This window comes from Micropterus dolomieu, linkage group LG05 (assembly GCF_021292245.1).
Source record: "Micropterus dolomieu isolate WLL.071019.BEF.003 ecotype Adirondacks linkage group LG05, ASM2129224v1, whole genome shotgun sequence".
Lineage (NCBI taxonomy): Eukaryota > Metazoa > Chordata > Actinopteri > Centrarchiformes > Centrarchidae > Micropterus > Micropterus dolomieu.
This window is the reverse complement of record NC_060154.1, coordinates 9,499,404-9,518,048: the sequence shown is the minus strand read 5'-3', so window position 1 is coordinate 9,518,048 and position 18,645 is coordinate 9,499,404. Positions and strand designations below refer to the sequence as shown.

Here is an 18,645-nt window from a genome sequence, read left to right as displayed (position 1 = left end):
GTGGTGTTTTTTTCTAAGGCTCATTCAGCACCTTAATGATCTTGAATGCCTCAACAAGGAGTATACATTTAAAAATACTGTGATGTCTCAGCAACACAGGCTCCCTGCCAGACTGAAGTTAAAGAAATATTATGACTTCAAAATAAATCTAAAGAACCACCATGTTTATGTATTGACACAAAAGTTGAGTTTGCACTTGCATTATATCTGCATGTGTCTACCTTTTAATTTAACTTTAAATCATCACAGCAGAGGGTTTAGAAAAAATTCTTACCTGGAAAAACTTTTTGCAACCGTAATGAGTCCCCAACTGTTTCACCACTGACGTCCGGAGAAGATATCTTGCAGTCTGATGTAGTTGTGGGTGCTTTTTGAATCCATATGAAATGAATGTATTCCTCCATTTGCTCTCAAAAAGGTTGAAAAATATAATTAAACAAAAACAAACTAGTATGATGACTTTTCACTTCTAGTTGTTTTTACATTCAGACTGTAAGGGGGCAGAAAAGTAATGTCACAGTTAAACGGACGAATCATGGACATATCCTCCATTAAGTGGTACAATCTGCAAGATTCATGTCTTTATTAAAAATATTTTGGTAACATCTCAGTGTTGCAATAACTCATACACAGTGGCCAATATTGAGGATACAGTAGAAGAACATGAAACATGGTAATCTGAGTCAAACCCTTCTCTAGCTTCAGTATATTCTGCATCTTCATTGACTGTGGCTGGATCCACCATCTAAGAGTCCAGACTCCAGTGCCCAGCACTTGGACCCTTGCATGTGCAAATAAAGATAAAGAAGAAAAACTATCTAAGCAAAACACTTGAGAACTGCAGTTTGTTTATTGATGATATCGGGCTGTTAGACGTCTCCAAGGTCAGGGTTTTTGTGTTCTCTGCATCAGTGATGGACATGGATATTTTTAAAGTTGTACAGTTTACGACTTTTATTTTGCAAGTTGTAACCGGAAGTTTGATCATTTAAGTATGAGTGACTTGACCCCAAACTGTGGGTCTCTGGTTCTGAAAGTGGAAGAAGTTGAGCCTCCTCAGTCACCAGCCGGCGCCGCCTCCTCTCAGCTCCGCTGCGGAGGACAGACTCGCAGCGGAAACTTCTGCAAGGGGACACGGGAAGGTAGGTCAGCGAGCTCGGCCACACTCTGCTTTTTCATGCATCAAGTGTGCAGGAAAACGGTCGTGACATGATGCTGGCAGGAGGCTGTTCTCACCTCGATGCAAGAAAAAGAAACATTTCTCCAGAAATGTTTCTTCAGACTGCTAGTGTCGCCCTCAGTCCTTTAGTTTTTTCATTGTGGTATCACAGGGTCATGGTATGCACCTATGGACTTAATGTTGCCTTGTGGTATTTGTCTAGTAATATTTCTTTGAGGCATGTTTGGATTGGTTCTTCTCTTTAAGAGTTCCTAGCTATGGCTGGGATCTCCTCATTGGCTTATGACAAGGCAGTCAGTGTGTGTGTGTGTGTGTGTGCGTGTGTGCGTGTTTGCGTGTGTGTGTGTGTGTGCAGGCCGGCGAAGGGATGATGTGGCCGACATCTCACATCAGGTAGCCTACATAAATGAAGGTTTGGCATTGTGTCGCTCGTGCTAAAATAACCACTTATAGTGATTTATCATTTATAACTCCAAAAGTTAAAAGCTCATATTTTTCGAATATTCAAAGATGGGGCCCCTCAATGAACAGCAGAAATGATTGATGAGTCATTTGACTTAGCATAATTCTGCAGGTTTATGTATATGTTGCATGTCTATCATGGCAGATACCTTCTTGATCTTTGAGCAGTTCATTTGGTTGTTTATTTTTTCGTATAAGTTTGCTTTAGTCAGTCTTTTATTTGGCCACACTGTGTGGAGATACTAAATGCCACGAGAAGACTTAGCATATCATTGTCAGCTTATACCAGATACTTTATTTTTGTGTCCTGTATTTGTAGTTTGCACAATGCTGGCAGCAGGCCTGTTATGAGTTCAGTCTCTCAGGTTTTTGGATTTTCAGCATCAACCAAACCACACAGATACATGCACACTAGAGATGCAGAATCCAACCCTTTCTCTCCTGATACCTCAATTCAGAATATCCTGTGCATTCTTTCCTCCAAATTTCAAATCTGTAAAGTCCTCTGTGGAACTCATTGGGATCATTTTTACATAAGGTAACATGAGGCCAGGCATTACTGTGGCAGTAAAAACTTAGTTGGTAGCCCGCCTTGAGCTCATGCATCTGATAAATACTAGCAGAAACACTGAATTTCCTTATAACATAAACAAAGAAATTGTTAATGTTGATCAGTCACATCTTGGGTTCTTCTGTAAAAAGGTCAGAAACGGCACCAATATCCTGTATTGGCTCAGTGCATCCCTACGCGCCTTTTCCCCAACACACACACACTTTTACAGGCCTTCCTTTGCACTACATCAATGCTATGTAAAGTTATTATTTGCATCCTAAGGAGGTTTAAAAAACTAGTCTCTAAAAGCTTGATTGGATTGATAAAGACTTTTAGAGCTGAACAATTACTTGATTAACCAATTAGTCAATTTAAAGAAACTTAATTGGCAGCTATTTTGACATTAATTTAAGCCAAACATTCAGTTCTAACATCTTAAATACGAGGATTTGCTACCTTTTGTTGTCTTATGTGACAGAAAACTCAGTATATTATTTTTGGTTTTGGACTACTGGCAGTCCTAAAGAAGATAAAAACGTCGCAAAAACTGAATATGATAAAAGGCAGCAAGACAAAAACCTTCCACTACCATGTGTGCTCTGTTCCCAGTGCTGCTGGCTGACTCACTTCATGTCGAGTCAGCTCTCTCTCTCACTAAATATTGTTTCAGACTCGAGAGGCACATTTTCAGAGCAAGGGGAGCTCATCCGAGGTTCTCCAGCCTGTTTATGTTCCCACTTTTCATCTGCACGCTGTTTATTTGGGAAAATTGAGAAAGGAATGCCTGCCTTTTTCTCTTTCTGTCTTTGTAGCAGACAGAATTAAGAGTTTAGTCTGAGAAATATCCCCCATTCCTTTGTATTATTTCTATCACCTGTTCAGGGTTTCATGTGGAGATCTGAGTGAATCTAGACTTCTTTTCTTTTTCCAGTGAGGGAGTGATTGCTGCTGAGGCAAGTGTGAAACACTGAATCTGACTTGTGACATTTGTCTTATGGGCTATTTGATCCCACAGCCTCATGGTCTTATTAGAAAAGAGAACGACTGGTTTAAGGAAATAATAAACTGAACCTAAAGCTGATTCATGAGCTACTCCCTGATCAAAGTAGGAGAGAGTGGGGGAGTGTTAGACTTAAAGCTAAGCTGAGGTACACTTAGCATCTGTTCGGTCCACACAGACTTTACTTTGAGCCAGTCATATGGCTTTGATTAGCGTGCTAGTTTTCATATAGCCCCACTCTCCCTGGTGACGGTTAAAGACAAGGACAGCATAGTTACCTCATAGTCTTAGAAAAAAAACTCACTGTACATCCCTTACATCACATGAAAAGCACCAGTCACTGCTCACTAGTAGATGACAAGATGAAAAAATAACGTGTCAAAAGGCTTCTGGGTCCACTGGCTTGGTTACATTGCAAATTTGGCCCACCCTTAAATTCCCACCTAATTATCCTGAGCGGCCCAACTTTTCTCTCTCTTGTTAACAACAACCCCTTTCTTCTCCCCTCCTTCTTTTCTCTTTTGCAAATTGTGATTGCGTTGGAAATTGTGTGTCCTGTCTGCAGCTCGGACCACTCTCTCTGTTGGCCGTGATTGCAGCTATATGCTCGATATTCGTGGCTAATCCAAGCAAAACACAGAGTAGAGAGTCTGTGTATGCGCTCGCTTGGTCTGCTGACAAACATACGTTTTCTATTTTGCCAAAAGTGATACAGCCCAGAGGGAAAGTTTTGCACAACAGACCGCGGAAGATGTACGACACCGTCACCTCTGCGTGACAGCTTACTCTTAATTTAGCTTCATTTCTGTGTGGTTTATAATGGAGTAATAATTTACCAAGAAGGCAGTGCATGCATGTTGTTGTGGGGATCTTTTGACGGCTGTCCACAAATCTTTTATGCAACTTTACTTAAAAAGCACCATGGGACAGCACCAGTGGGGCCAGTATCTCCCTCTTTTTCTTGTTTAAATAAACAAGAGGAGAGTCAGTGGTAATGAAAAGCACTTGATATCAAGCTGTAAGTTTAATACCCCCACAATAAATTGAGAGCGGGAGCAGAAGAAGTAATGAAAATGGAGGGGAGTTTGGCTTGTGCAGGAAATGACTGGGAGAAAGCCTGAGGGAGGGGAAGAGAGAAAGACTTTCAGTTGTTCCACGTATGAGGGAAGCTGCAACAGTACAAAGACCCCTCAGTGTTTTTTAAGCAAGCTCTCCATACTGTACCTTCCCATTACTGTTTGAAATGAAATGAGAGGCACATTAGGGCTCTTTTCTTGTCATTCCTCCACACTCAGTTCAAAGAAATTAACACTCAAGAACGGCTCTCCCAGCTGGCTCTCCCAGCTTACACTCTGCTGTCTCTTTCATTCCCCTCGGGCTTTGTGCTCGTTTTTTTCCCCTCCTCTTTTCAGGAGGCAACTTGTTCCCCCTGCTCTCGTCACCAAAAGGTTTCCCATCTGCTTCCGATTACCTTTGGCTGCAGTTGGTTAGCCGCCAGCCATCTGGGCCAGTGTGGCGTCTCCGCTCACTCTTCTCTCCCCAGACAACACTGAGGGAGGGATGGAGGGGAGGGAGGCAGGGACAAGAGTGAACTGGGTGGGCAGACTTTACTGGAGAATAGCAAGGGTTGGGTTTTAGCTGACACTGCAATCCATAGCCATGAAACTCAAGTCAAAGAGAAGGGCACCCATGAAAATGGGACTCCCGATCCTGGCTGTGGTCTGTTTTTGTAATGGGTACTGTGGGTCTGAGGAAATCGTTTTCCATTGTTATCATAAAGCTGACTCGCTCTGTGTTGGTCTATAGGTACAAAACGAACTCAAACAAAATAGTTCTAAATTAAAAGGGAACTTGGGGTTTATGTATAGCACAGGACAGTTAAATTAGTAGTGTGAGAATGAAGAGGCCCAAGATGTTAATCTGTGATGTCTGGCTGGCTGAACTGTTACCTCTAAAAGATCATCATGTGCTGTCATACAAACTAAACTTTTTATTCAGCCGTTAATGGTAATGGCAGTGGTAAAGAGTAGTTAACGTCTGCTGATAGAACAAAACATAATTTTACTACTATGCCGATGATACACAACTGTATGTCAGAACAAAACCTGGTCCCGATGTGCCCTGTATTATGTTGTGTTATGCTGAAAACTGGATGAATAGATGTATATGCACATTATAATTACTCCTTCTGGTCACAGCACTTCCACTATTAACAGTCGCTCATCTAGTGTACTTGCCTCATCTAATAAGAAGGCTATAGTGTAGGTATACTTTTTGACTCCCATTTGCCTTTCAAATTGGCATTTAACCAAGATTAGGTCATTGCTCTCTTGGCTGATCTGAAGAAGACTTGATTACTGTTAACACACTTTGTTCTGGTCTCAGCAGGCGAAACATCAAAAGACTTCAGTTAATTCAAAATGCTGCGAACTCATCACACCAATACTTAGTGCTCTTCACTGGTTACCTGTCAATTTTACAAGCTCGCTGCTAGAGATCCTCTGGCAGGCAGTATCTTCTTTTAAATCCCTTTTTAAAACTTTCTCTTCACTGATGGTCATTTGTTGTAATTGTAACAGCTTAAAATATACCCTAAAAACAAACTCTGAATCTGTTGTTGTTGTTGTTTTTATAAATGGGAATAAAGTAAGAAATAGTGTGTTAAAATGGCTGGTTAGAGCTGAAACTAACAAACTCAAACTAGTTGAAGTAGTTTCTCCACTGGAAAGAAATGACAAGTTGATTTCCCAACTGTAAAATGTCCCACTCAAAATGAATCTCACATAAAAAACAAAAACCCACGCAAATCTATGGGATCCATCAAGATTGTTGTTTATTGTATGTTGGTCCGGTTATAATTATTACAATACTGTTATTGTAACCCTTTGACTCAGAAGTAATCAAGCTTCATATAGGCACTCATACCATCAGTCTGATAGTCAGGATGCCAGCCAATTAGTAAACTGTACAGTCAGGCAGCCAGCCAGCAAGTCACTCAGCCATACAACCAACCACCACAGTCAGCCAGCGTAGCAGTGATGGCAACCTGCTGCTCCTCTCAAATTGGCTCATTTTACCCCCAGAGCCTCTGACATAATACCCACTTCAAGCTCTGTTTGGGCATTAAGCGCAGCTTTTTACAAGATCAATGGCTTCCTTTGTGTTTGAACTCTTTCCGGTGGGCAGGCAGCTTAAAGAGCAGGGCCTCAGGGGCCCCAGGTTGGGACCTGCTGTTGTCTGTGGTCATCAGAGTGAAACACAGAGTGTTTGCCCTTTGCCAAAGCCAAGATTGATTAGCTGAAGGAACAATATAGCACTGGGCGGTCCTTCACTGGATGCTAAATATGAACTGCGTAGATTTGTATTGTTAGACTGGGAACTGCATGGGTCTCATGCTCTCTCTCTTTTAGTCTGTGTTTCACTATGTCTCCCTTTGTTACTCCCACTTTTTTTAGCCTAAATCTCTCTCTCCCCTCCCTTTTCACTCCCTTTCCTGGCCTTCCTCTTCATTACTGAGCAATTTCTCTTCTCCACAGGACTATAGAGAGGACTCCAAACCCACCACTGCTGCTGAGCCTCTCGGGAGATCCATCCAGGCCTCTTCTACTTCTATGAGGACGTGTCCAGGATCCATCACCACTAGCTGATCAACACACTGTAGGGGGTGCTATGTCTGTCTGAACTCACAGCTCTTTTTGCAGCCATGGCACAACAGAGCGCTGAGCTGTCCCACTGCTAGGCGACAGGGCATCCGAGAGGGTAGAAGACATGTTGGGACAGAGGCCCGGGGACCACTGCACTGAATTCTGTTACTATAGCAAATACTGTAGTAACCATGGAAACGCTATGGAGGACTGGTCTGGTCTGCACTGTCATCGCTGTCATGGTTGCCACCGAGGTCGAAGGAGGTCACAGAGATGAGTTTGCTCAGTCACAAGGTGAGAGGAGGCGATTATGATTAAAGAGGTCATATTATATATGACATATATTATTATTTACTTCCGTGAAAAAGTTGAGTCACTTTGTAACACGTGTCATAATGCTCACCTAGCGGCTAGTGTGGCACGCCCTCAAAAACACAGATGGAAAAACACATGAGCTGCAGCACACAGTGACAAGATGTCCGTCCGTTGCCTCCCCTTACCCCCAACCTCCCTACCGAACGTTAGAGACCCTCCAGGCAGTCAATGGACATAAAGTTGTTACCGGGATGTAGAGACAGTGCACAGTTAAAACGTTACCTATGAAAGATCAATTTGTTACAAATTAATAACTTGCGAAGCTGGTTTGGGAACATGTAGGCTACAGCTGAACCGAAGACGTGTTTACTGGCCCGTCTTACTCTGCTTCTGATTGGCTAGTACTGCGCATGTGCAACTCCCAACAAAGATCACATCTGAGATGCTCCACTTGATAGCTAAAAAGAAGCAGTCAAAGCACAGGGTGAAAAGAGGTTTGACAAAAATAAGTGTGGTTTTTGAAAATTAAACAATGTAAACCTATTCTGGTACAACCGCTAAATAAAATTATGAACCTGAAAATGACCATAATATGACCACTTTAAGGTGCTGCCTGTAAACCATAACATGGATATATCAGGCTGACTTTAGTTTCAGAAAAATGCATGGAGATATTAAACTAGAAGGTACTGTACCACAGTATAAATGGTGTGGAAAAAGCCCTAATTGTAAATTAATTTATATCATCAGTTGGAATTGGAATACTTATATATGACACCCCATAACTTTTTGCCTATGTTTTAGTCCTCGTAGCTCAACATTGTTTCTACACCTACCTTTGGGAAAAATGTACACATTTTCCTACAAATCCGTATTTTATTTAACAAAAGAACACAAGCACCAATTCAGGAGTTTTGCCTAAATGAAATAGTAAAAAAAACCCAGTTAACTAGTGATTTTAATCAGGTGCTATTTGATCAAAGAACAAGTTAACATGATTATAAATTTGACCAGAAATTCCAGTCAGTTCATGAAACTCGGAGCTAGACACATTTCAGTCGGTACCAAAAAAGTATATTGAGGTGTGATACCCAGCCCTACCTACAACAACTTTAACATTATAGCCAGACATAAAAAAACAGTTGGTTTATTAAAAGTTGTCCATGTGGTGTTTAGACTGAAAAGTCACCATGGCAATGTGTCAGACAGATTTGTTTTTGGCTACTTTTTGACATGTTCATGCAGCAACTTAAAATCAATCATGTTCAGGTGTCTCTGAGGCTGTGAGTAGCTGAACTTATGGTAGGAGGGATAGACATCTATGCCATATCTGCTGTATAGTGTGTGAACTGTAGTAATCCTTTAATTATTATAGAAAAGTGTGTTCACCCTTTCTCACCAACAAACAGAGCAGTGTCCCACCACAGTCTGGAGCACGTCTAAAACCAGGTGGCATAACACAGGTCGACCTTTTCAAAGCAATCAGAAGTCCAGTATGAAAAGAGTGTCAGAGACCTGGGTTACAATTAAACACCATATTAAAAGCACAGACTTTAATCTTCATTCTTTAAGTCTTTATAAATATTAAAAACATCATTGGTTTATTGGCTTTGATCTGGGTTTTATACTGTGGGGTGCTTTAATTATTTTCAGTCTTTGAGAACTTATGTATTTTATGGTCGAATCGCCCAGAGTGAAGTCTGTTTTTCATTTCAGTAAAAAAAACAAAAAAACAACCCGTCTCAATGCCACCCATGTTTATAAATTCAGAATAAATGCCCTTCTCTTAATTTGTTTTTAATTTGAGTAGCTGATTATAGTCTCATTGTAATTTAAGGATCAATGTATTCCATTGTTACTTGTTTTTTATTTATAATTCACATGCATGAGAAAAAAATGAAATGAGCTGTAGAAAGTGTTTCATGTCTGACCAGGCTGTCCGACCGGCTGAGGCACACTGCAGGCATGCAGGTCTGGGCTTCCACAAATCATGTTTCTGTGGCACAGCCACGTGCCCGCCCCCTTCACCTCTCACCACACAGTCTGCCGGTCTCTCTCACATACACACTGAAACTGGAGCAACTGAAATCCCCTGAAAGCAAAGACATAAAATCCCTGAGTGTCTCGTCACCCAGAACAAGCCTATGATTGTGTATTTCCTAAACCTAACCTCTGACCCCTCGCAGTCATCTGTCTCTAATAGTCTGCCACGCTGCTTCCTAACCCACCCCCCAAAACGCTGACGTGGCTCATTCCTTCAGAGACTTTGTTTTCCTCAGGTACAGACAGTTTAGTGTTTAGAGTAGCACTATGTGTAATGTAAAATGAGTTTCTTGTAGTGAAAAACCCACAGAGAATTATCATGTAACTCTCAAGTTCCTCTCAGTTCTATGGAGCATTTTGAGTCATTTTGGTTCCATGAGCCATTTTGGAGCATTTGGAGACTAGATGGTGAACATAGTGGAGCATTTAGCAGCCAAAGAGACAGATATTTTTCGCAGGAGTAGGTGGAGACCAAAAACAGAGTTAAAAGAGACGTAACATTTTCATCCTGACAGAACGACAACACCGAATAAAAGCACATGTTGCTCTGTGTCTGTTGGACACAGGATGTAACTGCAACTGTTTGGAAACAAGTTAACCATAACATCTGCATAAGGTCATGATATGTAAATGTATGCTTGTCTCGTAGCGACTACAGACTGTGGACGTTACCCATTGGTTTACTGTTTTAAAGCCTGTGTTTAGCTGTCGCCATCATGATTTTCTGCAACCAGGGACCAGAGGTGATGATATTTGTATGAGACTGTGGTGCTAGCCAGCTTTGTTAGCAAGCTGCGTCCGTAACTCATGTTAACTGCTAATTTTGGCTAGCGAAAAATGGGCTTAAAACAAAACGTTCTTACTGTAAAAAATGAGCAGCTGACACCTAATCAGCTTTTTCAGCAGCACTGGTTAAATTTACAGTGCAGTGGATATGAGGCTCCTCTAGCCTGATTGACAGGTCACCATGGTAGTGCCTTCTCAATCACAAGGTAGTCCCATCCTAAAGTATACCCAGCTTTATTATCTATTTTATAAACTTTATAAACTCATTAGGAAAGTGTTTACTGATACTGAATAAATCAAATGAGAAGTAGAGCCATTTTGCCATTATTTCTGATGGAATCTGATTTCTCTTTGCAGCCAGTGGAGTTCCCCCCTGCTGACCGTTGCACTTTTCAGACCCCGAGGTTCTTGCTTGGTTGTGGCCAAAAAAATAATTAATGCCGCTCTAACACAAAGTCATCACAGTGAATTTGATCTTCCTTGGTTTAACACAGCAATGGAAAGGTCAAGCATCAGATTTTTGGTGTCTTGTCAAGCACAGAACCGTTTTTCTGTTCTTGTTTTTTTTAGCCTACTGCATAATCTCTGTGTCTAATGTTGCAAAGTATAGATCATTCATAAAAACCACAAAAGTATTGCTCATTTGTTGCAGAAACCATGATTTGACTTGTTTTGATCCTGTCAAAAACAGCATACACATAACGCAATATTAAAACATTTAATAATGTCTCTCTCACTCCGTCTATGTCCCTCTTAATTAAATTCAAATTCAAATTAGCTTTATTGGCATGAATGTGTAACAACAATATTGCCAAAGCATCATACAAACTACATAAGAACAATCAACCCCATACATTTCATTAAACAAGTAATTAAAGCATAAAGTAATTAAAGCGTATGTGTGTTTGTGTTAAAAAAAGAAAAATATATTAAAAATGATATATATATATGTCCCTCCCTCTTTCTCTCTCTCTCTCTCTCTCTTTCTTTCTCTCTCTCTCTCTGTTTGTTTCTCTTCCTCTCCTCTTTGAACTTGACTCTTGTCCAGGCACTTGGTTGATATCTTTACACAGATGATAACCCCTTTGAGTCATTTGAAATAGCAAATGAAATAATGGGAAAATGACTAGAAACATAAGTTTCTCTTGTTTGCTTGTTCACTTGGTGTCCAGCTATGTGCAGTGCAGTATTTGTTAGTGACTGTGTGTTTGTTTAAGAAACATTTTAATCATAACCTAATACATATCTTTATCAGTCTTCATTCGTTTATCTCTGTTGTGATGAAAAACAGTAATAAGGGTTAGATAGGTGGAAGGAAGACAAAGGACTAAGCATGGATGAAATTGTTTGACCTGCTGTCGCTCCTTCAGTGGTCCTATATCCATATACACGACATAGCCAAAAGAATGTGGAAAACTGAACTTTACACCCATGTGTGATTGTTGAACATCGCAAAAACCGTGGGTATTAATCCGCTGCTGTAACAGTCTTCACTCTGTTGGTGAGGCTTCCCATTTTGGCGCCTGGCTGCAGGGATTTGCTCTCATTCAGCCACAAGAGCATTAGCGATGTCGGCCTCTGATGTTGGGCAATAAGGCTTGACTCACAGTTGGCGTTCCAGTTCATCCCAAAGGTGTTGGGTGGTGTTGAGGTCAGTGCTCTGTGCAGTTCTTCTACATCAAAATGGGAAAACTATTTCTTTATGAACCTTGCTTTGTGAATGGGAACATTGGTATGTTGAAACAGAAAAGGGTCTTCCCCAAACTGTTGCACAAAGTTGGAAATACACTATTGTCTGAAATATGCTTTTATGCTGTAGCATTAAGATTTCCATTAGATATCAAGTCTCAATCTTGGCTAGTAGCAATAGCAACTTTAGTTTGGTCAGAGCCCAGCTTTCCTTTTCTTACAATGAGTTTTTAAGTCTGCAAAGTACTTGTTACTTCACCTACCAAAAAGTGCATAACCCCGCCAAATCATCACCTGGAACATATTATTCGGAGTAAAGTATTTGGACTGGGTGTCTACATACTTTTGGCCATATAGGGTATGTGTGAATCACTACAGTGTGTGTGCCACCCAGACTGTATACAAGAGAAAGACAGACACAGACAGATAAACTGATGAGGTGTGATTGAGGTAGCAGTTTTTTTTTTTTTGTAGTTTATACTGAATGATCACTGGTTCTTCCTCCTCTTGTAGTAGTTGTTTCAAATAAAGCAGAGCAGCGTGTGGGCTGAGGTGTGTCTAGGATGGAGGGAGGCTACAGTTTTCCATTTCCTCCCACAATTTTCATTCGGTGATAACAGAATCCAGGGTGATGCCCTGCTCACGGGTGGATGGGTGGATTTATCAAAGTTTCGAAATGAAACCCTTTTAGCAATGGGAGTGCCTCATGTGAAATTTAGCAAGCGTGTTTCCACCGGCAATTTGCTTTGATGTCTACTTAACATTTTCAAATGTTAAATCAGTCGATGAATGTATTTTGAACTGCTGGATACTGCAGGGTCACTATGGACTCCATTTCCCACCCGTTAGAGAGATAACAAATCAAATATGTTTATTATAGCAGTTTACACTCAGGGTTTACTAGAGAAACAGGGCTGGAACAATTGTGTGTAGAGAGAGGACAAGAAGAAGTTAGTCAGGATGTGATGTGATTTAAAGCACATCATATTTTTTGTTTGTTTTCTGTAAAGCAGAAAGAGTCCACCAGTTTTATCAGGGGGCCCCAGGCAGGGTCGGAGAGTAATGGATTGCATGTACAGTACTTGAATGGGAGAAACAGGTATTTTGATAGAAGGAAGTTGTAAAAACGTTAAAGGCATTCCTTATCCATCATATAAAAAGTGATTAAACTACATGGCTGCCAAATGTTTGCTCTAAGAGTTTGAACAAGAGGGGCTATAACTTCTTCCAGTACACTGTATGCATCCAAATGGGAATGAAAGTCCAATTTACATACTGTATTCAGATGGTTTCTTGTTATAAACAATAATGCTGCTACTCTGAATTGTGATGTCCTAACGTGGTGTCTATCTGTATCTGTCACACACAACATAAGAAGAACAGGGACATTGTAATGATTTTATCCACTTCCAGTAGTTGAGTCACTGTTTTTGCTTTCTTTTTATAGATAAAAAAAAAATATTAAGGACTACATGTGTCTTGTTTCCCCAGTTAGCGAAATTAGTTGGAAATTCTGTGGAGAGGAAGTTCAAACCTTTAGTTCAAACTACATACTAATTTGTTTTGTTGGTTTTCATTAGTGTACAGTTTATTCTGTGTGAGGTCTCCTTAATCCCTTCCTGGGAGGTGAGTTATATCTACTTTATTAACACCCTCCCTTCCTTTTCTCTCCAGGAGCTTTTCCTGTTTTCTAAAAGTAATGGTAATATCACCTGCCTGATTACTTACTGTGGTTTGTTAGCGCAAACTGTGAGAGCAAGAGTGTTGTGGGGAAACAGCTCAGAGTGCTTAATGAAGTAATTCTTTTGAAAGAGTTTGTGAAATAGTGCTGATTTTGGGGCCTTTAAGTGTCCATTTTAGGCTGTTTCAAGTAGTTATTGGTGTGATTTCTCGACTTTTCTACTAGTTCTAGTTCACACAATGTGTCGTACCCTAAAGACAGTTTTAGAAATGTCAACCCAATTTTTTCCAATGTTATAAAACATATTTTTGTTTTCAAATATTAATTTTCTTGATGCTAAAACAATGGATCCAATTCATGTTTGATGGCCTTTTTACCCTTAACCCTAGAAAAACTTTGATTACCATATTAACATACATACTTGTTAAGTGCAAAAACTTGCTAACTAGCGATTAGCAGTTAGTTGTTGATCGATTAGGATATAGCAAGCTAAAGACTCAAGCTAAAGACATTTTTTCAGGAGTTTGTAGATTATATATTACACTTTGACATGTCAAGTGACTAGATACACCTCCAAATGAATGTTTCTCCATATATTCTGGATGTGTAAATAGGCATCTGTTTGCTAACATTTTAGCATTATTACATCATGGCAGTACATGACTGTGTGGCCAGGTTCAGCTCCAATTCCACTATTAAGTTTGCTGACTTCACAGTGGTAGTGGGTCAACAATGAGAAGTTCTCTGTGGAGGAAGTGGCTGACTTGTCACTCTAGTGCCAGGATAACAGCTTACTCAAGAATGTTGCCAAAACCAAGGAGCTTTTTGTAGACTTTAGGAGGGAACAACAATGCAGGACGAACACACTAGTTTGAAGGGACTACTGTGGAGAGGTTGAGCAGCTTCAAATACCTGAGAGTCCACATCACAGAGGATATGACATGGGCAGCACAAACAGACACTCTGGTGAGAAAGGCAAGGCAGCGCCTTTACCAACTCAGACAGCTGAGGAAGTTCAGTCTCTCTCAGGATACTTGAATCCTTGTACTCTAGAGCTGTAGAGAGCATCCTGACAGGAACCATCACTGCCTGCTTTGTCAACAGCTGCCTCAGGACAGGAGATTTCTGCAGAGAGTAGTGTGTTCGCCTGAACCAGAGCCTTTAGGATCATGAAGGATCCTCACCACTGTTCCAGCTGTTGTGTTAAGGCAAGCGTCTTCGCAGTCACATAACCAAAACGGAAAGACGGAGACAGAGTTTCTTTCCTCAGGCCATCAGGCTTGTGATCTCATTTTTTTTGTCACCGTAGTAATTCATTGTAACTGTAATGGCAGTTTTTGAAGTGACGGGGGACTTAGAGGTAAAATAAAAACTGCAGGAAATGTATGAATTGGCAGTCACCATGACGGTAACAGTACATTTTTTTCTAAATCTTTTTGATTTGTAACCACTATCATTGAAACGTCCATGTTTTCTACAATGCTTTTTCCACACTTTACTTCCAATAAAAACTTTATATGTCATCCCACCTTCTTAAACCCTTACAGTGTGTTTTGCTTGCTGCATAGCTGTGCACCTTCATACTAAGGGAAGAAAATTAAAGTTGAAATTATAATGCACAAAATGCTGAATCATCACCATTTTTGAGAAGGGAACAAGGCAGCGTCCATTTTTGTTCTCATGACTAAAACAACTTGAACGCTGAGCATATTTTGTACTAAACTTCCCATGTCGAAAATACAGTACAACCTCATGAGTTCCATGTGAAGGCAGCATTTGTAATTGTGCTTGCTGTTTATTCAAGCCAGACCTATCAGCTGCATACAGAGTGGTTTTTCCCGGTACAGAGCTCTCCAAGTCTGTACCAGGGAATTCTGATCCCTGGGTATTTACACTGTGTGGGAAGGGGCTGCTTCTCCACCAACTGAGGCCAAAGGTTTGATGAAAACTGGGCTCATTTGCTGGTGACCTTTCCCCGTTTGTTAGCTGACGTTGGCTGTTTGGAGCCGTGTGTATTTGGGCAATAAATCTCTACCAGGCCCCGGCATGGACTGGACAGACAGGAAGTATACAGTTTCATTGCAACCATGGCAACATCTCTTTGGCCTTGTGCAGGAGGGGTTTGTGGAGGGGAGAGACCTTTTCAGTAATGGGCCAAATAGCCTGCAAGTGTCCCTTTGCCAACTGGGTTACTATCTCAATACAAAACCCCATAGAATTATTCAAAATAAGTAACTCCCAAATCCTCAGCTGAGTCAATTAGATTAAGCTAAATTTTGGGTTTTATTAAATTAAACTCTAATTTTGGTTTATACCTTCTTTATTTCTCTCCCGCTAGCTGCCTTCCTGTCCAGTCTAGGCCAGTATGAGATTGCCATCCCAGTGCGTGTAGGACCTAATGGTGAGATGCTGGACGAAGAAACGCCTCAACACCACCAAAGAAGAAGACGCAGCACTGAGGACAGGCTGCCTGACTCTGTATTGTGCTTTTTGAAATTGTTTCCCTTTATTTTTCATTCTTATTTTGAGTCTCTCTTTGCCTTGCATTTATACACACCTTTAAATTACTCTCTAAAATAGCAAACTGACCTCTGTCTATGTCTATATCCTAGCTCTTCTACCAGCTGTCCACGTCACGTAACAACTTCCTGCTGAACCTAACGCTGCAGGGAGGCCTGCTGTCCCAGCAGTTCAGGGTGGAGTACTGGAAGAGAGGTCGATTAGCCTGGAGTCATCCTTACTCTCCCCACTGCCACTATGTAGGACACCTCCAAGACCAGCCGCACTCCAGCAAAGTGGCCCTGAGCAACTGTAACGGCCTGGTAAGACTGAAACCAAAGTCTAATCCACATCTAATACACTGAGTGAGGTCAGTCAGCAGCTGCAGCAGCGCTGGCTCAGCAAATAAGGAATCTGTAATACTTGATTCTGACATTTTAACAAACCTTGAGTTCTCAAGCCAGCTTTAATCTTTGCCCAAACCAACAAGTGTGGTCATCAAAAAATTTAATTTAATATCAGGTACTTTTAAAAGAAGGATTCATCCTAAAAAAATACATAATATTTTTCTTATTTGTATCCTTACAGATAATTAACCAAGTTTAGAATACATGGTGATACGTTGAAAATATTATCAGGTAAATATTGGCATTGAAGAATTGGTGAAGTGAAGGTTAAAAATACTGTTCACTGACAAAAATTTGGGTTTAATAATCTTAAATGACAGACTTTAGCTGAAAATGACACGTCCATGTTTGTGTGGTTTTTAAGGGCAGAGAGAGGCAAGACTCAATTAATTGTAGAAATAAGCACATTTAGCACACTGTCAGAGTGTCTCTCCTCAAAGGCATTCATTGTTGTTGCAATCAGTTGCACAAAAAAGTGATTGAAGTAGTAGCCTGAGAGAGAAGTGCAAACCCTGCTTACTTTCTCACCTCTGCAAACCTGGCCAATCGCTGCGTGACGAGGCCATGATTGTTGGTTTCAGAAAGATACAAAGCATTGGAACCAGCCAACATAGGACGGGGGTTGGGGTGCTGTTAGACAAGCCAATAAGCACTTTGTTTGAAGTTTGAGATCGTTAACCTCTACCTATAACCCAAAATGCATCAAGCTCTGGCATGCTCTCTTGGGGACGTTTAAAGGGAACTCTAGGGAATTATTAACTGGAACTGTGGTCATGAAGTTATGGGAAACAGCCTTCCAAAGTGGTCTTGTTTACCACTTAGTAAAACATCAATTCCTTTTCATTTATTTACCTTTCACAGGAAGTCATGTGCTTGTTAATGCCCCAAACTAAGAGATCAAAGTTATTGCCCCCATTTTGCTGCATTCACAGCACCGTGTATCTGTGTATCCTCTCACCACAAACAGCAGGCTCCACAATAACAGTTGTATACACAGCTGAGGATTAGATGTGTTCACAAAGCGTTAATAAGCAGCACACGTAATTACTGTTGGTCAGACCAGCGTGAGCACATTCACCAGCGAGTGGGATGTGTGTCCAGGGAAGCATCACTAACTTTATTATGGGATTAAAGGCACTTTGAAAGCTGCCGCAGTGAGTCGAGGGGAAACACTCGCTCTGACCGGGGCCAACACATCTGAGCAGAATCAAAGGAAGTGTTAGTGTAGCTCTGTCTCGCTATCTCATTTTTCGCGCTCTCATTCACTCTTTCATGCTTTACCGTGTGTGTGTGTGTGTGTGTGTGTGTGTGTTTGTTCTGTGGGGTTCTGATCCTCCTCTCACAGTTCGCCAACAGAGGACCTTGTGAGGGGGACAGTCTGAACACCCAGCGATATGATGATAATGTTAGGCATGTTAATACCAAAGAGTTGAATTTATGTTTTTCTCACTAAAGGCTTTGTAGCTGCTAATATTGTAACATCTATCAGCAAATGTAACCTGAAAATGAAATGAAAAATGATACTGTAAATGGGAGGAAACATTATGTAAATATAAAAAGCTGCTGGTAATTTAATAAAAATGTAAATTATAAGAGAAAACCAGATAAATATTACATTCATACTATTTCAATTTGCCTTGTCTTCTCCTGTGCTTTATAACATATATTTTACTAATCATGTAATACTTGTCAGGCCATTACAATCTATATATATTGTCTTGTAATTACAGTTATTAGTTGCTGTTAGTTATTACTCGTTATTTATTTTAATTATTTATTTATTTATTTCAACTATATCTCACATTGCAATTAATGCTACATCAGAAGCAGTTGTTGGGGGCAGCATATTACAGAAGTAGCAAGTTACAAAATATATTACTTTTTTTCAGCAGCCAAGAACTATAACACATTTCCCACACTAAATATAGTAATATGATTCAATTCAATTCAGTTTTATTTATATAGCGCCAAATCACAACAACAGTTATCTCACAGCGCTTTTCATTTCAGTCCATATCTTGCCAAGGGTGAGAAGCAATTGAAAGTAATTACTCAACTGTTCTTATTTTTTAGTTAGTAATCACACGTTATTACATGATATGGAAGATATGGAAGTTAAAGCATTCAATATTTACACACAGTACATTTAAGACAGTACATTTAAGATTCACACTTGTTTTTAACTGTCTGCAATGCTAAGTTGACAACTCACTTCTCCAATTATGTACAGTGCCTTGCGAAAGTATTCGGCCCCCTTGAACTTTTCGACCTTTTGCCACATTTCAGGATTCAAACATAAAGATATAAAACTGTAATTTTTTGTGAAGAATCAACAACAAGTGGGACACAATTATGAAGTGGAATGAAATTTATTGGATATTTCAAA

General features: G+C 40.4%; 1 protein-coding gene across 3 annotated transcripts in view; it reads left to right on the top strand.

Moving 5' to 3' along the window:
- The window catches only part of adamts10 (ADAM metallopeptidase with thrombospondin type 1 motif, 10), a 102,250-nt gene that overhangs the window by 34,429 nt on the left and 49,176 nt on the right, over window positions 1-18,645 (top strand). For 2 of the 3 annotated variants that reach the window (XR_006825060.1, XM_046049139.1), the window contains exons 3-5: window positions 6,732-7,133; window positions 15,692-15,831; window positions 15,966-16,175. Coding sequence is in view for 1 of the 3 variants with exons in the window: in XM_046049139.1 (XP_045905095.1) it covers window positions 7,031-7,133; window positions 15,692-15,831; window positions 15,966-16,175 (453 nt within the window). In the remaining 2 variants the exon portion in view is untranslated. Of the gene's footprint in view, window positions 1-1,046; window positions 1,143-6,731; window positions 7,134-15,691; window positions 15,832-15,965; window positions 16,176-18,645 lie in introns of those variants that run through there. The other variant, XR_006825061.1, reaches the window with a different exon arrangement.